Source organism: Notamacropus eugenii, chromosome 2 (assembly GCF_028372415.1).
Source record: "Notamacropus eugenii isolate mMacEug1 chromosome 2, mMacEug1.pri_v2, whole genome shotgun sequence".
Lineage (NCBI taxonomy): Eukaryota > Metazoa > Chordata > Mammalia > Diprotodontia > Macropodidae > Notamacropus > Notamacropus eugenii.
Window position 1 is genome coordinate 357,693,299 of NC_092873.1, and position 17,990 is coordinate 357,711,288.

General features: G+C 39.3%; 1 protein-coding gene and 1 long non-coding RNA gene across 2 annotated transcripts in view; one reads left to right on the plus strand and one right to left on the minus strand.

Annotated features, from left to right (window-relative positions):
* Window positions 1-1,381: 1,381 nt before the first annotated feature.
* LOC140528524 (uncharacterized) overlaps window positions 1,382-17,990 on the plus strand; it is a 36,019-nt gene continuing 19,410 nt past the window's right edge. The window contains exons 1-2 of the long non-coding RNA XR_011975208.1: window positions 1,382-5,867; window positions 7,448-16,767. This is a non-coding gene — a long non-coding RNA (uncharacterized lncRNA). The remainder of the gene's footprint in view (window positions 5,868-7,447; window positions 16,768-17,990) is intronic.
* On the minus strand, window positions 7,746-14,487 carry LOC140528523 (keratin, type I cuticular Ha3-I). The gene is made up of 7 exons (XM_072646425.1): window positions 14,140-14,487; window positions 12,719-12,801; window positions 11,565-11,721; window positions 10,173-10,334; window positions 9,950-10,075; window positions 8,779-8,999; window positions 7,746-7,899 (listed from the first exon to the last, which is right to left on the minus strand). The coding sequence occupies exons 1-7, from the start codon at window positions 14,485-14,487 to the stop codon at window positions 7,752-7,754; spliced, it is 1,245 nt and encodes a 414-aa protein (XP_072502526.1). The 3' UTR covers window positions 7,746-7,751.

A 17,990-nucleotide genomic window follows, 5' to 3' on the forward strand; every position in this document is an offset into this window, starting at 1 on the left:
TCATTTTGGTAGGAAAACCTATCTCACAATACAGGAAAGTGGGAGATAAGGGGACAAGCAGGGTGGGGGGGATGATAGAAGGGAGGGCATGGGGAGAAGAGGCAATTCGAGGTCGGCACTCATGGGGAGGGATAGGATCAAAAGAGAATAGAAGTAATGGGGGACAGGATAGGATGGAGGGAAATATAGTTAGTCCTATACAACACAACTATTATGGAAGTCATTTGCAAAACTACACAGATTTGGCCTATATTGAATTGCTTGCCTTCCAAAGGGAAGGGGTGGAGAGGGAGGGAGGTAAAGAAGTTGGAACTCAAAGTGTTAGGATCAACTGTCGAGTAATGTTCTTGCCACTAGGAAATAAGAAATACAGGTAAAGGGGTATAGAAAGCTATCTGGCCCTACAGGACAAAAGAGAAGACGGAGACAAGGGCAGAGAGGGATGATAGAAGAGAGAGCAGATTGGTCATAGGGGTAATTAGAATGCTTGGTGTTTGGGGGGGAAGGGGATAAAAGGGGAGAAAATTTGTAACCCAAAATTTTGTGAAAATGAATGTTAAAAGTTAAATAAATAAATTTAATTAAAAAAAAAAAGAAAACCCTAAATAGAGTCACAAAGAGACAAGATGCAAACAACTAAACATTAAAAACCAAGGGAATCCTGAAAAATCTCTCAATTTATCTGAAAATGAGAACATCATCAATAGCAACCATGTGTTGCAGATAGGCCTAAATCAATGAGCATGGAGAAAGCATAGTCTCCATGGTCTCAAATCTCTCATTAATGTTTCTCAATGCCATTCAGTAATATTCCCTTAAAGTCTATCACAGTTTACCTCATGCATTTTTCTCATTATTCTCATCTTCCCTGAATTCTCATGAACAAAACCATGATGTTATTCTTTTTTATTATTATTAATCTTCCTTTTTTTATTTTAAGCACTAGAGACAGACACCTTTACCCTGTTACAAAGTTTATAGATGCCACGTTTGCAATACTTTCTAAGGTTAGGTTGTCAAGACCCTCCAAAGAGGTTTTTCACTTCTTCCTGGTTACTTTCCAGCAGACAGAAAAAAGTGCCACCAGGGGCACCATGGTATCCATATGACTTCAGAATCCCAGTACCAAAGTTTTTCATAGGCCTGGCTAACTAAAGTAAGGAAATTAACTTGTCATATTCACTTATCCTTTCTATTTAGAATGTATCATACTGTATAGGGCTATTGTGAATATAGTCCTTTGTAAGTTATAAAACTATAAAAAGCTATAAAAACATGACCTATTTTATTGATGTTTTGTTTTGACATCACCTGTGTTTCTCAATATATTATACTTAGGTATAAATATATATATGTATGTGTGTATATATGTATACAAATATACATACACATGTATGTATGCTATATATACATATTATGTATACATAATTTATTATATATGTGCAGATCTATAGATTATAGTATATGAATATATATAGGTATAAAATATATATGGTATACAAAATATGTCATACTTATGTACATAAAAGAAAGGGAGAAGTTATTTAACAAAAATAAACCAAACAAGTTTATCAAGGCCAGCATTATATGCAGAGCTCCATAACCATAATCTCCCCTGTTCCTTGCCTTCCCTCACTGTAAACAAGTGAGGAAAGTGCATTTTCATATGTCCTCTGGAGTCAAATGTTACCATTGATTGCCATTTTACACTACTCAGTTTCATGTACTTTACATTATTGCAGCCATTGTATATATAACTTTCCAGTTCATATAAATATTCCCAAGTCTCTCTGTATTTTTGTACTTTCTATTTCTTATAGCACAGTAATATTCCACTATATCCATGACCCAAGCACCACAATATGTATAACCGTTCTCTAATCAATGGACCTCATGTTTGTTTCTAGTCCTTTACAAATTGAAAAAAGTGAAATTATCATTTAGTGTATACTGGATCTTTCTATCTTTGACATCAGGTTATATATCTAACAGTAGCTTCTCTGGGTCAAAGTGTATGGACATTTTAGTCATTTTCTCAATATATTTCCAAATTGCTTCACAGAATGGTAGGACTCGTTCATAGCTTCATCAACAGTACATTATCATGCCTGGGTTTTCACAACAATCTTGGCATTAACTTCTCACATCTTTTATTATCTTGACTGAGTTGCTGAGTAAGAGAGGAAACCTCAAAGTTTATTATTATCATCACTGTTATTCATATCTCTCATTAGTAATTTGGAGCAATCCTTCATATCATTGTTAATATTATAGGCATACCTCAAAGATATTGCAGGTTTGGTTCCAGACCACCACAATCAAGTGAAAATCATAAAGCAATTCATGAATTTGTTGGTTTTCTAGTGCATATAAAACCTTGGCTTATACTATAGACTATTAAGTTTATAACAGTTTTGTCTAAAATAATGTACATGCCTCAATTAAAAAATACTTTCCTGCTTTAAAAAATACCAACCATTTCCTGAGCCTTCAGTGTGAGTGATAATCTTTTTGTTAGTGGAGGGTCTTGCCTTGATCTTGATGGCTGTTGATAGATCAGGATGATGGATGCTGAAGGTTGGGGTGTGTGGCAATTTCTTAAAATGAGACAGCAATGAAGTTTGTCACATAGATGTACTCTTCTTTCCACTTGAACACTTAGAGGCCATGATAGGGTTTTTATTTGACCTAATTTTATTATTGCGTCTCAGGTAATAGGAAGGCCTGAAGAGAGGAAGAGAGACAAGAGTACAATGGGTCAGTTAAACAGTCAGACACATACAATATTTATCAACTAAGTTCTCTGTCTTACATGGACACAGTTTGTAGGGCCAAAAACAATCACTATAGTAGTATCAAAGATCACTGATCACAGGTTCCAATAACACATGTAATAATAAATAAAATGTTTGAAATACTACAAGAATTACAAAAATGTGACACATGGACAAAAGGTGAGCATATACTGTTAGAAAAATGGCACCAATGGACTTGCTTGACAAAAGGTTGCCATAAACCTTCAATTTACAGAAAATATCTATGAAGTGCAATAAAGCAAAGCACAATAAAGCAAGGTATGCCTCTACAAATTCTTTTGAAATTGTTCAATATGACTTGGGGGATAATAGATTTTTACTAATTGTCCATGAACAGTGCATTCTTATCAGAGATATTTGATGCAAAGATTTTTCCCAAACTGGCTGTTTCCCTTCCTATACTATTTGTATTATTTTTAATGCTAAAAATTGTTCAAAGCTGTGTAACCAAAATTATCTGTTTTATCATTTGTGGCATCATTATCCTTTGTTTAATAAAGAATCCCACCCTTTTCTATCCATAACTATGAAAAATGTCTGATGCGGTTAGAATTTTTTATGGTATGGCATTTATAATTCAGATCATGTATCTACATTTAGATTATTTTTTATAGTCTATGATGCTTGTCTAAACCTAAGTCCTGCCTACCAATTTTGTAATTTTCCCAGCAGTTTTTGAAAAACAGAGTTCTTCCCCAGGTAATTTATGTTCTTGGATTTAACAAACCCTATGTGATTGAATTGAACTATTTGCGATTCATCCTGTTCCATTCTGAACCAATCTGTCCCAATGATCCATGTATCTTTTTTTAAGCAGTCTCAAACAGGTTTTGATTGCTATTTCACAATATAATTTGAGCTTTGAAAGTACTACGTCGTCCTCATTTCTACTTTTGTCATTATTTCTCTTTAAGAATCAAGATGATTTTTCCCTCTTCAAATGATTTTTACTATTTCATTTAGCTCTGTAAACTACCGTTCAGTAAATCTGTTCTTTTTTTAGCTAGTATTTTTATTATACTGACACAACCCAATCACTTACACTGAATGACCCTTCTGCTATCCCAAACATTCTTAATTTCTTTAAGGGATGTGTTGTAATTTTACCTACATGCAGGGGTTTGTTGGAGCCAGGAGTGCTGATTGTTCAATTTTCAGTGTGAATATTTACTCATCAGAAATTGGCAAAAGCAAAAGACTTACATCATGCTCTTATTGATTTTTCTAGTGCTGATAGTGAAGGTTAAACTCAAAAGTATGTCCTATATAACACTTTTCCCCCAGAGAGGCTGTTGTTAAATACTCATCAGCATACCTTTGAGTTCTTGATTGTGCCATGGTAAGTTAACTCTGAGAATATATGTATGTGTGTATGCACATATGTAGGCATATGTGTGTATGTATACACATACATAGAGAAAGAGAGAGTAGAAAGTATTGTTGTTTATTGTAGCTTCCCTTTGTTCCTAGATTTTGCTCTTGCTCTATAGAAATGATATTGATTTTGTGAGTTTATTTTGAATCCTTCTACTTCAATGAAGCTACTGTCGACTATTTTCTTTAATTGGTAAGTAAGTTGCATTCTAATTGAAACACCACTCTGCATCCAAAGTTTCCACTTACTGCTTCCCCAGAGAGCTACTGATGTCATCCGCTGAGCTGCTTCCTCCAGTCTCCATTTGCTGTTTCTAACAGTCTTCTGCTGCTTCTCCATTGAATTGCAGCTGCTATATTGCATCTACCTTTCATTAACTGCTCATAGCTCTTTTATGAATCAGTCCATCACCTCAGAGCTATTTTCTACTCTTCCTAGAAGACACATCAAAAACTTCACTTCGCTAACTGAGGAAAGACTTCCTCAGATGGAGGGGAGTGTTGTTTATTTTTAATATTCTTTTTCTTTTTCATGGGATTTCCCTCAAGACTGATTGAAGGATGCAAGTAGAGGAGTTGAAATTTGCAAGAATAATGTCCCCCTCTTTCCTGCTAGACTAGAACAAAGGAAGAAGGGACAGGGAACAATATTGAGATTTGGAGAACAAAATTGGAGGAAAGAATAGCATCAAGAGAAGCTCAAATGACCTCAGTTTTTATTTTTTCAGAGAAGTGTTTGGTCCTCTTTCTAAGAAGGTGGGAGAATAGCATAGATGAATTGTAAAGAGAAGTGTTTGTTGTAATACTCTAGGCAATGGATAAAGAGGTCTTGATCTAGGGTGGTAACAATGGAAAAGGAAAGAAAGGAATAGATGTGAGGCATTACAAAAGAATTCACAGGATTTGATCACTATATACAGAAAAAGTGGGAGAGGACAGACTTGAGGAAGGTTCCAGAGTTTTGAGGGCAGTTAGGTGATGCAGTAGATAAAGTGCCAGGCCTGGAGTCAGGAAGATTCATCTTCCTGAGTTCAAGTCTGACTTCAGACACTACCTGTGTGTCCCTAGGCAAGTCATTTAAACCTGTTTGCCTCAGTCTCCTCATATGTAAAAGTGATCTGGAGAAGGAAATGGCACACCACTCCAGTATCTTTGCCAAGAAAAATCCAAATGGGGTCATGAAGAGTCAGAAACTGGAAAAAAAAAAAAAGATGGAAACAGCAATAACCAGGGTTTTAAGCTAAAAGAATGATACTATTATTGACAGAAATAGAGAAAATTAGCTTGGGAGGGGGGAAAGAAGATATCTAAATTTTATGACTCCTCACCCAGAGGAATTGCTTGAAGGCTTGTTGGAGTGAGAATATTGATATATAAACTTTCCTCAAAGTTTTCCATGTTTTGGGGATTTTTGAACATGGGAAGAAATTTCCTCCCTATTTTCCTCCCTGAGTTCAAAAGCCACTCAGATGAGATGAAGAGAAGCCATGTGAAGAGATGGAAAAAAAATAAATAATTATGAGCCATAGTGGGTCTCCATGTTTCTTCTTCCAAATCAGCAGGGAATTAGAAGATTGGGTTCTATCTCTGTTACAGAAAGCAGGTAAAACAAACAGAGCTAAGACCTGATGGCATCAAGGAGCATAGGAAAAGATCTGAATGGACCAATAGATAAAGGTGAGTGAGACCACTGGAATCCAGTCCTCATCCATTGTCTTCCCTTAGCCTTCCTGGAACAATATCCAGGAACAGCCCTAGATATCCTTAATCTATTGTTTTTACCTATTGTCTTTACCTATTGTATTCCTTTTTGTCTTTATATCAATCAAAACCAAGCACAATGTTTTACATAGATGATAGATACATAATGAATGTTTATTCATAAGTTCAGAATTGGAAGGACACTTAGATATCTAGTCCAACTTCTTTATAATACTGATGAGGTGATTGATGCGCAAAGAGGAGAAAAATGACTTGTCAAGGTTACACAGTTCACAAATTTAGATTTCATTCTACGTTCCCTGACTTCCAGTCCATTGCTTCCATTGTCTCATGATTTAGAAAACAGGTACTCAGTCTCTATTTCTTGATCAACTGGTATCTCTCATAGTCAAATTTTCTCCATTTAGGCATCTCTATCTCTCTCAAAACATGTTGACTTTATACCTATATTAGTGGTTTGTATTGCTCACTGATAAAGTCAAATTTTTGTTGTTCACTTGTTTCCAGACATATCCAACTCTTTGTGACCCCATTTGGGGTTTCCTTGGAAAAGATATTGAAATAGTTTTTCATTTCCTTCTCCAGTTCATTTTAAAGATGAGGAAACTGAAGCAAACAAGGTTAAGAGACTTGCCCAGAGTCACACATCTAGTATCTGAGGCTACATTTGGACTCAAGTCTGCCTGACTCCAGACCTGGCACACTATTCACTGCACCATCTAGCTGCCAAATATACATGAATAAATATCAATGAAATGGAATTCAAGCAACACTAAATAGACCATTTGTCTCTCTGGGTAAAAGTTTGCCATGAAAAGCCAATATGAGCACATAGGATCATAGACTTTGAGTTGAAGGAAATCAAACCTAATCCAACTCATTTTGAAGAGAAGAAAATTGAAGGTCATAGAGATTAAGCCACTTGTCTAAGGCAAGAGGCAAAGCTGGAATTTGAACAAAGGTCCTCAGATTCCCAATCTGGCATTCATTCAGTTTGTCCCATAATCATTCATTTTTATCATTCCATAGATAACTCAGTATAGCATTTGGGTTTTAATGGCTTTTACCTGATAGTTCACATTTCCTGAGAAGTAGTTCTTAATATATGTCTTAACATTTGTTTTTCCTTTCCTCCCTCCTCCTCCCACACACCCAAATCAGCTCCATAGATATGGTAGACAGGGATATTTTTATGTAGTGGGAAGTTGTGATCCATACGACGAGCACCTAGTCAACTTCCAGCCATTCGGTCTAATTACGTCAAAGTCAGTAAATAGGAAAGACGGCTATTATTACCACTGTGCAAGAATCATTGAATTTATTAGGAGGATAACAAAAGACATTCACTGAATCTCCAGAAACTGAAAGGGTATTTGGAAATGACAAAAATTCATTCTTTTAATGGTTCAATCATCTCAACTCTACTAAATGTAATTATTTTACAATATAAATTATTAAAATGTAAAATATAGTAAACATGCTTCATCATGATAATTATGTTATTTGTCTTATCCAATCTGTTTTTCATTGCTCAGGAAAGCATCTAACTCACAATAGGTGGACCCTGCCTGATTCAAGAGTCACCCCAAAAGGAGCTGCTGCACTAAAGGAACACGCAAGTGAAAATGGCAGATGGGTGAGAGACAAGAGACACAGAGATCAAATCTATGTTTTCTTGAAAATGTACTTTTTGACTAGTGAGAATTTTTTATACTGTGATCCAACAGGCAGGCTGGGGAGTGATCAATTTGTAATATGGAAGTCTTCAGATGACACAGAGCTGGAGCAGCTCAGTAGTTGGTCCTTTCCTCCTTTCTCTTCCTTGCCACCCTGGGGTCCTTAGCGCACAAAAGAGTTGCAGGGGCCACATCTTGAGCGAGGTCCACAGGGTCCACAAGGGGCACATGGGACACAAGGATTGCTGATTGGGCAAGGGCCAATAGGCTTGCCACAGGCATTGGTTGTTGCACAGGGATTGCAGGGAAGTCTGAGGAGACAAAATTAATGGAGTTGAGTTAGTTGGGTGAAGGGCAACTTTCGGTTAGAAGATACGGAAATAAAAAGAACTAAACCTTCCAATAGAATGCAAATGATGTGAGGGCAGGTGCTGGGGATACTAGCACAGTGTCTGATGCATAAGTGGTGCTTTACAAAAGGGTTGCTGGATTTAATTAGATCATTTTATGACTTTCGCTCCCAGAATGAATCTTTGAATAATCTGCTAGATGATCTCATCCAGATGAATCTATACTTCCTTTGAAAAAGTGAATCACAGCCCTTCCATGCCTTCTTATCTTGTTCAAATCTTGCCCCAGGCCTCCCATAAGCCCTCCAAGAAAGAAACTATCCTTGTGCTTAGTTCATGCCTTTCTTTAAGTCATTTAATGTTCCATGCATACATGGAACTTGGTCTGGCATCTATCATCACTCACTCTCCCTATCTTTACCAAGATACATTGACTTTATAGCTATATTGGAGGGCTCTATGGATCATACATTTCCCATTTAAAACCTAGTGTTTGAGTGTAAATTACCACAATATACTGCAACCTACTTAACCCCACCATGTTTGTGCAATCATAGATGTAAGGTTGGAATTCCATCTGTTTCAATCTCCTATTTTACATAGGAGGAAACTAAAACACGAGGAGCCTAAGCAGCCTTGCAAAGTCACAGAGTGGCAAGGAGCAGAGGTAGGTTTTGAACCCATGCCCTCTCCGGAAAGACTGTACCATGCTACTCCCCCACTTTCCACACTGCTCTTTCTATTTGAAATGATTTTAACAAGCTAAAGAGCTTATCTCTTCCCCACCCACTCCAAAAAAAATCACAATGGCAGGGAAGAAATCACAAGGATTAGACTTACTTGCAATCTTCACTCTCCAGTAGACCCCGGTACGTTGCGATCTCACACTCAAGCCGGGCCCGGACATCCAAGAGCACTTGGTACTCTTGGTTCTGCCTCTCCAGGTCACCACGGATCTCAGCCAGTTGGTCTTCAACATTGGTGATCATACACTGTACCTGAGACAGCTGGGAGCTGTAACGGGCCTCAGTCTCTGTGAGAGTGTTTTCAAGAGAATCTCTCTGCGATGATGAAAAAATGGATGTCAGAAATAGTAACTGCTCTTCATTCGTGATAGTCTTGATCTCCCCAAAATTCAGATGTTTCTCTCTTCTCCCTCACACTTTTCTATCACTCTAGTTATCACAAAGCAGAGAATTCTCTTGGGGCCTGTACTATAGAATCAAGAATTGGTAAAGGGTCTCAGAGGCTATCTAAAACCTATCCATACTGCTTTGCTGAAAGATATTCAATAATAGAGAACCCAGGACTTCCCCAAGGCAGCCAGTTCCACTTTGGGACAACTCTGCCAGGAGATTTTGGCTTTCTTGTTTTCCTGTTATTGATACCAATTTTGACTCTAAAAGTCCCACCCCCTGCTCCCAATACTGTCCCCCAAGAAAAAGCAAGTCTGATCCTTCTACCATGTAACAAGCTCTTAAATACCTGATGAGAGTAATCATATCTTTCTTAGGTCTTCTCCAAACTAAACCTCCTAGCTCCCTCATTCAAGTTTCATCTGACATGATTGCAATACTTTTCACCAATCTTTTTGCCTTCATCTGGGTACTCTCCAGCTTACTGGCATCCTTTGGAATGCGCGACATATACTTCACACATTTATTCCAGATAGGATCTGACTAGGTTAGAATACAGAGAACTTCTCACCTCTCCAGGTTTAGATGCCCCACTTAGTTTAATGTAGCCTAAGATTACATAAGCCTTCTTGGCTGCTGTATCACTGCTGACTCACATTAAGCTTACAATTCATTAAACTCCTCAGATCATTCTCAGAAAAACTGCTATATAACCATTCCTCCTGCATCTTGCAAAATTGGTTTTTTGGACCTTAAACTGTAATACTTTACATTTATCCTGGTTAAATCTTATCTCATTCAAATTAGCTGAATGCTCTGACTTCTCAAGAACTTTTTGCATGTCTATTCTGTCAACCCGTGTTAAAGTTACCCACCAGGTTATGCTGGGCCTGCAGCTCAATCTCCAGAGCATTGACGGTACGTCTCAGTTCAATAATCTCAGCTTGGCAATTCTGCAGCTGTTCAGAGCTAGACACCACCTGTTTGTTTAATTCCTCGGTCTGAAATGTCATAAGAGGAGAGCAAAACAGTGAGAACATGATCCTCAAGGCCCCAAGAAATTTCTGGTTGTGCAGTAGCCATGAAGTAGGTCCTCACCTGAGTGATGAACCATTCCTCCACATCTCTGCGGTTGTTCTCCACCACAGTCTCATACTGACACCGGGTCTCATTCAGGATCCTGTTCAGGTCCACAGTTGGGGCAGCATCCACCTCCACATTGAGGCGTTCCCCAATCTGACTTCTCAGGGTGTTGACTTCCTGGGGAAAAAAAGAGTCAAAATGAATGCAAAGAAGTATGATAACTTTCTTCCCAGGAAGACCTACAAAGCCTTTCTAAGGATTCTATAGATTCCATCAGCCACAAACTAGGCCTCCATCAACAGGAGAAAGTGTTGGCCACTTTATCTTAGATAAAAGGGCACCACTGGAAGAGCTCTCTTCTTTATAGTTCCACTGCCCTAGTATTTCCTCTTGAGAGAAGTCCAAGGTCAATTACATCTAAAGTCTTGGCAATGGAAGCCAGCATTTGGTTCCCATGTAACCACACACACATACACTCATGGGGAAAGAGAGAGTAGCACTGTCAGGGAGAAGGAAGGAAGGAAGGAAGGAAGGAAGGAAGGAAGGAAGGAAGGAAGGAAGGAAGGAAGGAAGGAAGGAAGGAAGGAAAGAAGGAAGGAAAGAAGGAAGGAATGGAGGAAGGGAGAGAAAGGAGGAAGGAGAAAAGGAAGCAGGGAAAGGAAGGAAGAAAGCTAAGAAATGAGGAAAGGATGGAAGGTAGTAGGAAGGGAGGGAGAACAAAGGAGCAAAAGAAGAAAAATGCTTAAGGTACATCTTTGGATAGAAGTGAGCTATCCAGTATGCTGTTTGGCTCTCACAGTAGAAATAGAATTCCCAGGAAGGAAAACTTCTATTCATTTCACTCTTAACTTCCTTCACATATCCCCATAGGCTGCTGCAGAGTCAAAGTGCTTACTCTCTGAAGCAGAACTAATCAAACTACAAAATCTGTCAGGATTTAGCATCCTGTGCTGCGCTGCCAAGAGCACTGGACTAGGATGAAGGAGGCCTGCATTCTGGTTTCTGAACACTTCTGTGTTCCAAACCTCAGTGTCCCCTTCTATGACAAAGGAGGTCCTGAAGGCCTCTTCCAGCTCTCTCCTATTCCTTCTGAAGCCATAAAGGTTTCCATCATGAATAAAGCAAAGAAGACCACAGAAAGCTGCCCTGCTGCTGACCTTATTTCATGAATGTATATGTCTTTCTTTGCTCAGGTGTGTGGCCTCAAGCAGAAAAATCAAATTCCATATCATGTATCCAATTTGCACATTACTCATTCTCTCATTTTATGTAATAGGATTTGTTCCTAAAATAACTTCCCTAGATCCTTGGGGCATAACAAATGGCCTCTCTGCCTCCTACCCCCACTTATTGCACTGCAGCAGGTTCCAGCATGTTTGGGTCCCACAGGTGCTCAACATGCCCTACCTGCTCATGGTTCTGCTTGAGACAGAGAAGCTCCTCCTTCAGGGACTCCACTTGGGCCTCCAGGTCAGACTTGCACAGGGTAAGATTGTCCAGGATTCTGCGCAGGCTGTTGATGTCGGCCTCCACCAACTGGCGCAGGGACAGCTCCGTCTCATATCTGTGACCCCCCAGGAGATGATGATCAGTGGAGTGAGAGGTGGGAAGGAGTCCTGATCTAGGCTCTATAGTTTGTCTGTTTTAGTTTTCATCCTACTGTTTCTAATTAGGACATGGGGATTATAACAGCTATTTCTGTCCATTTCTTTAGTCACCTTTACACAACGTGTCCTAAAAGTCTAAATTCAGTTAGCTTAAAACTACACTGGGACTTTTGGGTCCCCTTCCCCTAAAACTTGGAAATCAAACAGTAGTTGAAAGTTTATACAAATCATCAAAAACTTGGGAGCTTAATATTAGCAAAAGGAAGTTCAGTAATCATTTGTATTCACAAGAAAACCCACCTTCAATGCACCTGAGGTTTGTTCTGGATGCGGTAAGGGAAACATCATGATGGAGTGGATTTGGAAACAAATGGCCTTAATGACCTGATATATTCTCACTATGGAATGTTGGTCAAGTCACTTCAACACCTCTGAGCTTCAATCATCTCAGTACATAAAAAGGGGAAGGGTATGGGGCTAGAGCTCTCCCAAAGACCTTTCTAGCATTGAAGATCTGTGATTCCAATATATCTCTGATGAAAATGCAAAGAAAGAGCCTTGGGTGTCATTAATGACAAGTAGAATTGGGAACAGATCAGGGAAATCAATGGAAAGATTATAATATTTCCAAATCCAGGTGATAAGTTCTGAGTTCTAATCAAGGCTCTGCTGCTCACTACCTATGCAACCCTGGACAAGTCATTTTTCTATGCCCCAGTTTCTTCATCTGTAAAAGGAGAAGGGCATCCAATAATATGGCCTAAGGTCACTTCCAATTCTAGATCTGTGATTCTACAATGCTAATTGCATGAAATTTGGGTTAGTAATTTTATATTTCATGGTCTCTATTTCCTCAACTATAAAATGAGATTGGACCAGAAGACCCCTGAGGTTCCTCCCCGCCCTGATTCCTATAAGTTGACCAATAGCCTCTGCTTCACCACACCAACTCACTTGGTCCTGAAGTCATCAGCAGCCAGCTTGGCATTGTCGATTTGTACCACCAACCTGGAATTCTCAGACTTGGTACATAAGATCTAGAATATTCCAACAGGGCACACAGGGAACAAGGTGTTAGAGCAGCCTTTAAACAACTAGACCCTTTACCCTCTGGATTTGAGCAATAGAAAAGGGCTGGTTGGTTGACCACAATATCCTTTATTGGATTGTAAAAAGTCATTCATTGCCAATATGAATGTACTGAAAACTCAGAAAATCATTCATGAAATGTTGCCAGGTAAATTATTTCTCCCCTATATACTTTTCTCCTGGAAAATAATCATAGCCTCCTTCCATTCTGTATGGCTCTTAGTAACATTCCCCCTACACTTTTCCAAACTAAACACACACACACACACACACACACACACACACACACACACACACATGCACTTTCAGATATTCCCACTCTTGGTTCCTTGCAGCTTATAGGCCCACCAGAAACCATTTGTGAGCAGAAGCTATGGACTTTACCTCTCTTTTTATCCCTAGTGTTTCTCATAGTGCCTGAAACAAAAATAGGCATTTCATAAATGCTTAATAACTAATTGATTAAGAAGTGGGACACTCATTAGTTGAGAATAAAGAAAATTGTATCCTCCCCTCAGAAAATGACTATGCTCCTCTCCAGAGGAGAAGCTCCAGTAAGAGCCTCATATGCCTAGTTTCAAAGACATAGAATCATTAAACCCCTCACACCAGCCATTGTTAATTTAGCTTGGTGGGTAAGGTGACAATATTGCTTTGTCACCCAGCTTTAGTGTCCTGACTCCTGGGTATTAGGTTAACTCTGCTTCTAACTCTTTCTACAGGTGGCAAAAATCATATATTATTTCACTCTTTCACTTAATGGTCCACCACCACCCCCCCCCAAAAAAAAAAAAAAAACAAAGGTGGAGTAAAAGCTTAATTAATGTTGAGGGGTTGACTGATGCACAAAACCAGAAAAATGAATCAGGTCCATTCAGAAAAACTAAACTCTGCCAGCTTCATTCTTCTACACCAATCCTCATCTATGAGGGCAACAACTGAGAAATTCCACTGGCTTTGGTGTATGAATGGCTAGTGCTCTGAAGCAACTCATAATTATACCTCTCTTATGCAAAGTGCTGTTAACTCCTCTACATGATTACCATTATGTAAATAAGTATTCATACTTAACAGATCACTGAAAGAAAGAGGATGATCTGGGAAAAAACTTAGTCTTCCATATAATGATGGAAAATCCCAATGGCAAATTTCAAAAATCTTACATTTGAGTAGCATTTGTCTTGCCTAGTTTCACAATACAAGTCATTTTTCATATTTCTTATTCCTTTCATCTTTGCTACCAAGTCTCAGAATAGCTTTAAGATACCCAACCACCCATTTAATACCTTCTGCTGGAGCTCCTCGATGGTCCTGAAATAGGACTGGTAGTCTGGGCACACATAGGGCACTTGCTCCTGGCACCACTCCTGGATCCTACCTTCCAGCTCAGCGTTTTCCCTCTCCAGCTGGCGCACCTTCTCCAGGTAGTTGGCCAGACGGTCATTCAGGAACTGCATGGTCTCCTTCTCATTGCCATTGAAAGAGCCTTCACAAAACCAGCCGCAGGTGCCCACATTGGCAGGGATGTTGCAGGCCCCAGGGAGGGTGCAGCTATGGCAGCTGGGAGGCAGGCAGGGCCTGGAGGAGCAGCTAGTACGGCAGCTGATGCTGGGCAGGCAGCAGTTGTAAGGCATGGTGCTGAGTAGGATGGTTGGTTGCTCAGTTGAGTAAAAAAGACTCGTCCCCAGAGCTGATGAGGTTATGGAGTCTCTGTCCACCAAGGAGCCTTTATAGGCCTTCAGCAGAGGGTGTGGACAGAGTACCACACCTTTATTTTTACCTCTACCCCACAAATTTTCAAATGCCCTTCCCCTCAGCTTGTTATTTACATCTCTCAGAAAAGTCCCTCACCTCATAAAAGACTTTACTTGGGCTTCCTGCTAAGTCAGGACTCCTCTCCAGAGCTTTTGTCAGTGAAGTAAGAGCTTCATGGGTCTAGCTTCAAAGAGGTAGAATCATTAAAGTCCTCATGCCAATCATCGTTAATTTGGCTTGGTGGGTAACATGACAATATTGCTTTGCCACCTAGCCCTGGTGTCGTGACTCCTGGATATTAGCTTGATTCTGCCTCTGACTCCTTTTACAGGTGGCAAAAGTCAGAGTTTTTTTCTCCCTTTCTCACATATCTGCTATTCCAAATCGAGCAGCTTCAATGAATCTATCAACTAGTCAACAAACTTTTTTGAGTACCTACAATATACAACAAATTGTGATAGGTACTAGGCAGGAAATACAAGCAAGTATAGGCACTATTTCTACCCTCAGGGAGCAGAAAATCCAGGGAGGACATAAGACTTGAGTCTGGAAAAGAAAACTCATAATATAATTCAACTGAACATTTATTAAACACCTATTGTGTACCAATAGAAAAGGGAATGGCAAAACATTCCAATATCTTTGCCAAGAAAATCCTATGGATACTCTATTGGTACTTCATGGTCTACAAGGTCACAAAGAGTTGGACATGACTGAATGACCAAACAATAACAATTGAGTACCAGATGGGGAAGCAGTGAGATGTAGTGGATAGAGAGATGACCTTGAAGCCAGGAAGACCTGCATTTGAGTTCTGTCTTTTAAACATAATGGCTGTATGGTTCCAGACATATGACTTAGCCATCCCCAACTCTAAGACTCTAAGTTGCAAAGAAGCTGCCATCTTGCATTGGTATTCCTCTTTGGGAAGGTGCTTATCCCTAAAGGTCTCTCCCTATGTAACAGGTACTGTGTTAGACACAGAGATACCAAGACAAAAAATGAATCAGGTTTTGTACCCTTCCACAACTCAGAAGCCTTAGCAGTAATGTTAGCCTATTACATTTCTTTAGCACTTTATGGTTTGCAAAGCACTCCATTCATTGGGAAGTATAAGTTAAGATGCTAAATGTTACTACTACAGACAACTGGTATGGATAAGGAGGGAGAGCTCACCATTACCTGGCATGTCATGGAGAAGATGAGCTTTGACTTGGTCCTTAAGTGATGGAGAGAAAGGAAGAGGGAACAGAACTCTCTGGCCTCTAACGTCCCTTCTAGGTCTGACATTTTCTGTTTCCATGGCAATGGTTTCCATAAGTAGGGAGAGAGCTGGGAGAGACATTACAGGCATCGAGCCCAATTGCCTCATTTTGCAGATTAGGAAAATGAGTCCAGGAAAGTTAAGGGATTTTTCCTAAGATCACACAAGTAGAAGTGAGATTTGAGTTTCAGAACTAGACCTTTTCACAGAAGGAGTGGTTTCAACACAATGTGGAAGAAGAAAGCCCAAGGTACATACATAGGAGAAAATAAACAAAGTAGTTTATTTAGAATTGAAGGGGTAATATAGGAGAGCAATATTAGGGAAGGTAGGTGGCACCATAGATAGTGTTGGGCCTAGAGTCAGAAGGATCTGAATTTAAAAATGACCTCAGACACTTACTAACTGTGACTCTGGGCAAGGGTCACTTAACTTTGTTTGCCTCAGTTTCCTCATCTGTAAAATAAGCTGGACAATGAAATGGAAAACCACTCCAGTATCTTTGCCAAGAAAACCCTAAATGGGGTCATGAAGAGTCAGACACGACTGAAATGACTGAACAACAACAAATGTAGGAGAGTTGCGAGAGACCAAACTGTAAAGATACAAACTATAAAAGACCTAGAATGTAGCAGCTAGAGTTGCTCTTGTTTGTCCTTCATTCTCTAAAAGGACCATAACATCAAGATTTTGATGTCATGACATACAAGTGAATTGGATTTAAGTGAGAGAAGACTGTGCAAAGTCACCAGCCTCACTTTCTCTTCCAGAGTCATCTGGGTCTAGTGGCAAGATATACATCAGGATCAACTGGAGACCACCCTGGATGCAATGGGAGACCTTGGGAGACCAGGGAAAGAGAGAAGAATTGAAAGGAGAAGAATTGAAAAAGGAGGTATTGAATGTCTCAGTTCATTTTGGCAGAGTAGTATATACAAAAACACAGTCACTAGGCTGCATATGACCCAAAACATTAAAAAGTGATTGGGAAATAGTTTAAAAAATAAATAAAAATAGAATAAAACAGAGATAATATTAATACGCAATTTTGTAAGTCAATATTTGGTCCACAGAGATCCTTATGTTTAGGGGACCACAGTTTAGTGACCCCTGCTTCTATCTGAATTTACCACCACTGGCATAGTGGACATGGAAAGCCTTGGTCCAAATCCTGTCTCAGACATTTACCAACTATATAACATCTAAGTAAGTCACAACTTCTTTAGCCTCAGTTTTCCTCATTTATAAAATGAGGGGTTTGGACTAAGTGACCTCTAAAGCTATTCCCAGCCCCAAATCTGAATTACATTGCAAAGGTCAAACCAGAAGAGTAAACTTGTAACCCCCAGATGAAATCTTTGCTTTGGAGAATCATTCAAACTGCTTCTTAGGATGCTTCTATATTCCCTTTGGTTTTTTATGGCTTTCTGTTATTTTGTACAGCTGGTATATTTCAACTGATCAGACCAAGAGAACTTATCCCCTCATTGGCTAATTATTCCAGCAGATTGGGCAGGAAAAAACTACACATTAAAAGGTTTCAAAAGAAGCCAAGCAAAGGCCATTGTTGTAGTGTGCTAATTAAATATCTCTAGAGATCTAAGACACCTGTCATTACAGAAACAAGGGCTGTGGCTTGATGGGTGTTCATGTCCCATGCTCTTCCTGAACTCCCTTTGTAGGAACCCTAGGAGAAACACCAAGGAAATCAAGAACCCTGCTGGGTTCAGATAATGTATTATTAATCAACACATAGATATCTAGGCTGAACTGCTTATAACAGAGGGTCAAGAAGTTATCCATAGAAGCCTAGGGGGGAATGTCTCAACTGACCCAGTCTAACAAGCATTTATTTAACAGATATTTGTGGACAGTAGTATGATAAGCACTAGGGATGGAAAGATGAATAAATAAAAATTATAATTTCCCTGCCCTCAAGGAGCTCACATTCTACTAGGGATAGAGGAGAGGGGATTATAATGTGTTAACATTATTTATATGTTATATATGACACATATAATGTGTTAAACATATTCATGATTATTTGAGGAGGGATCAGAAAGAGGTGGTATTGTAATATTAAATTTCATCTCAAGAGGCATTGAAAAGAATACTGTA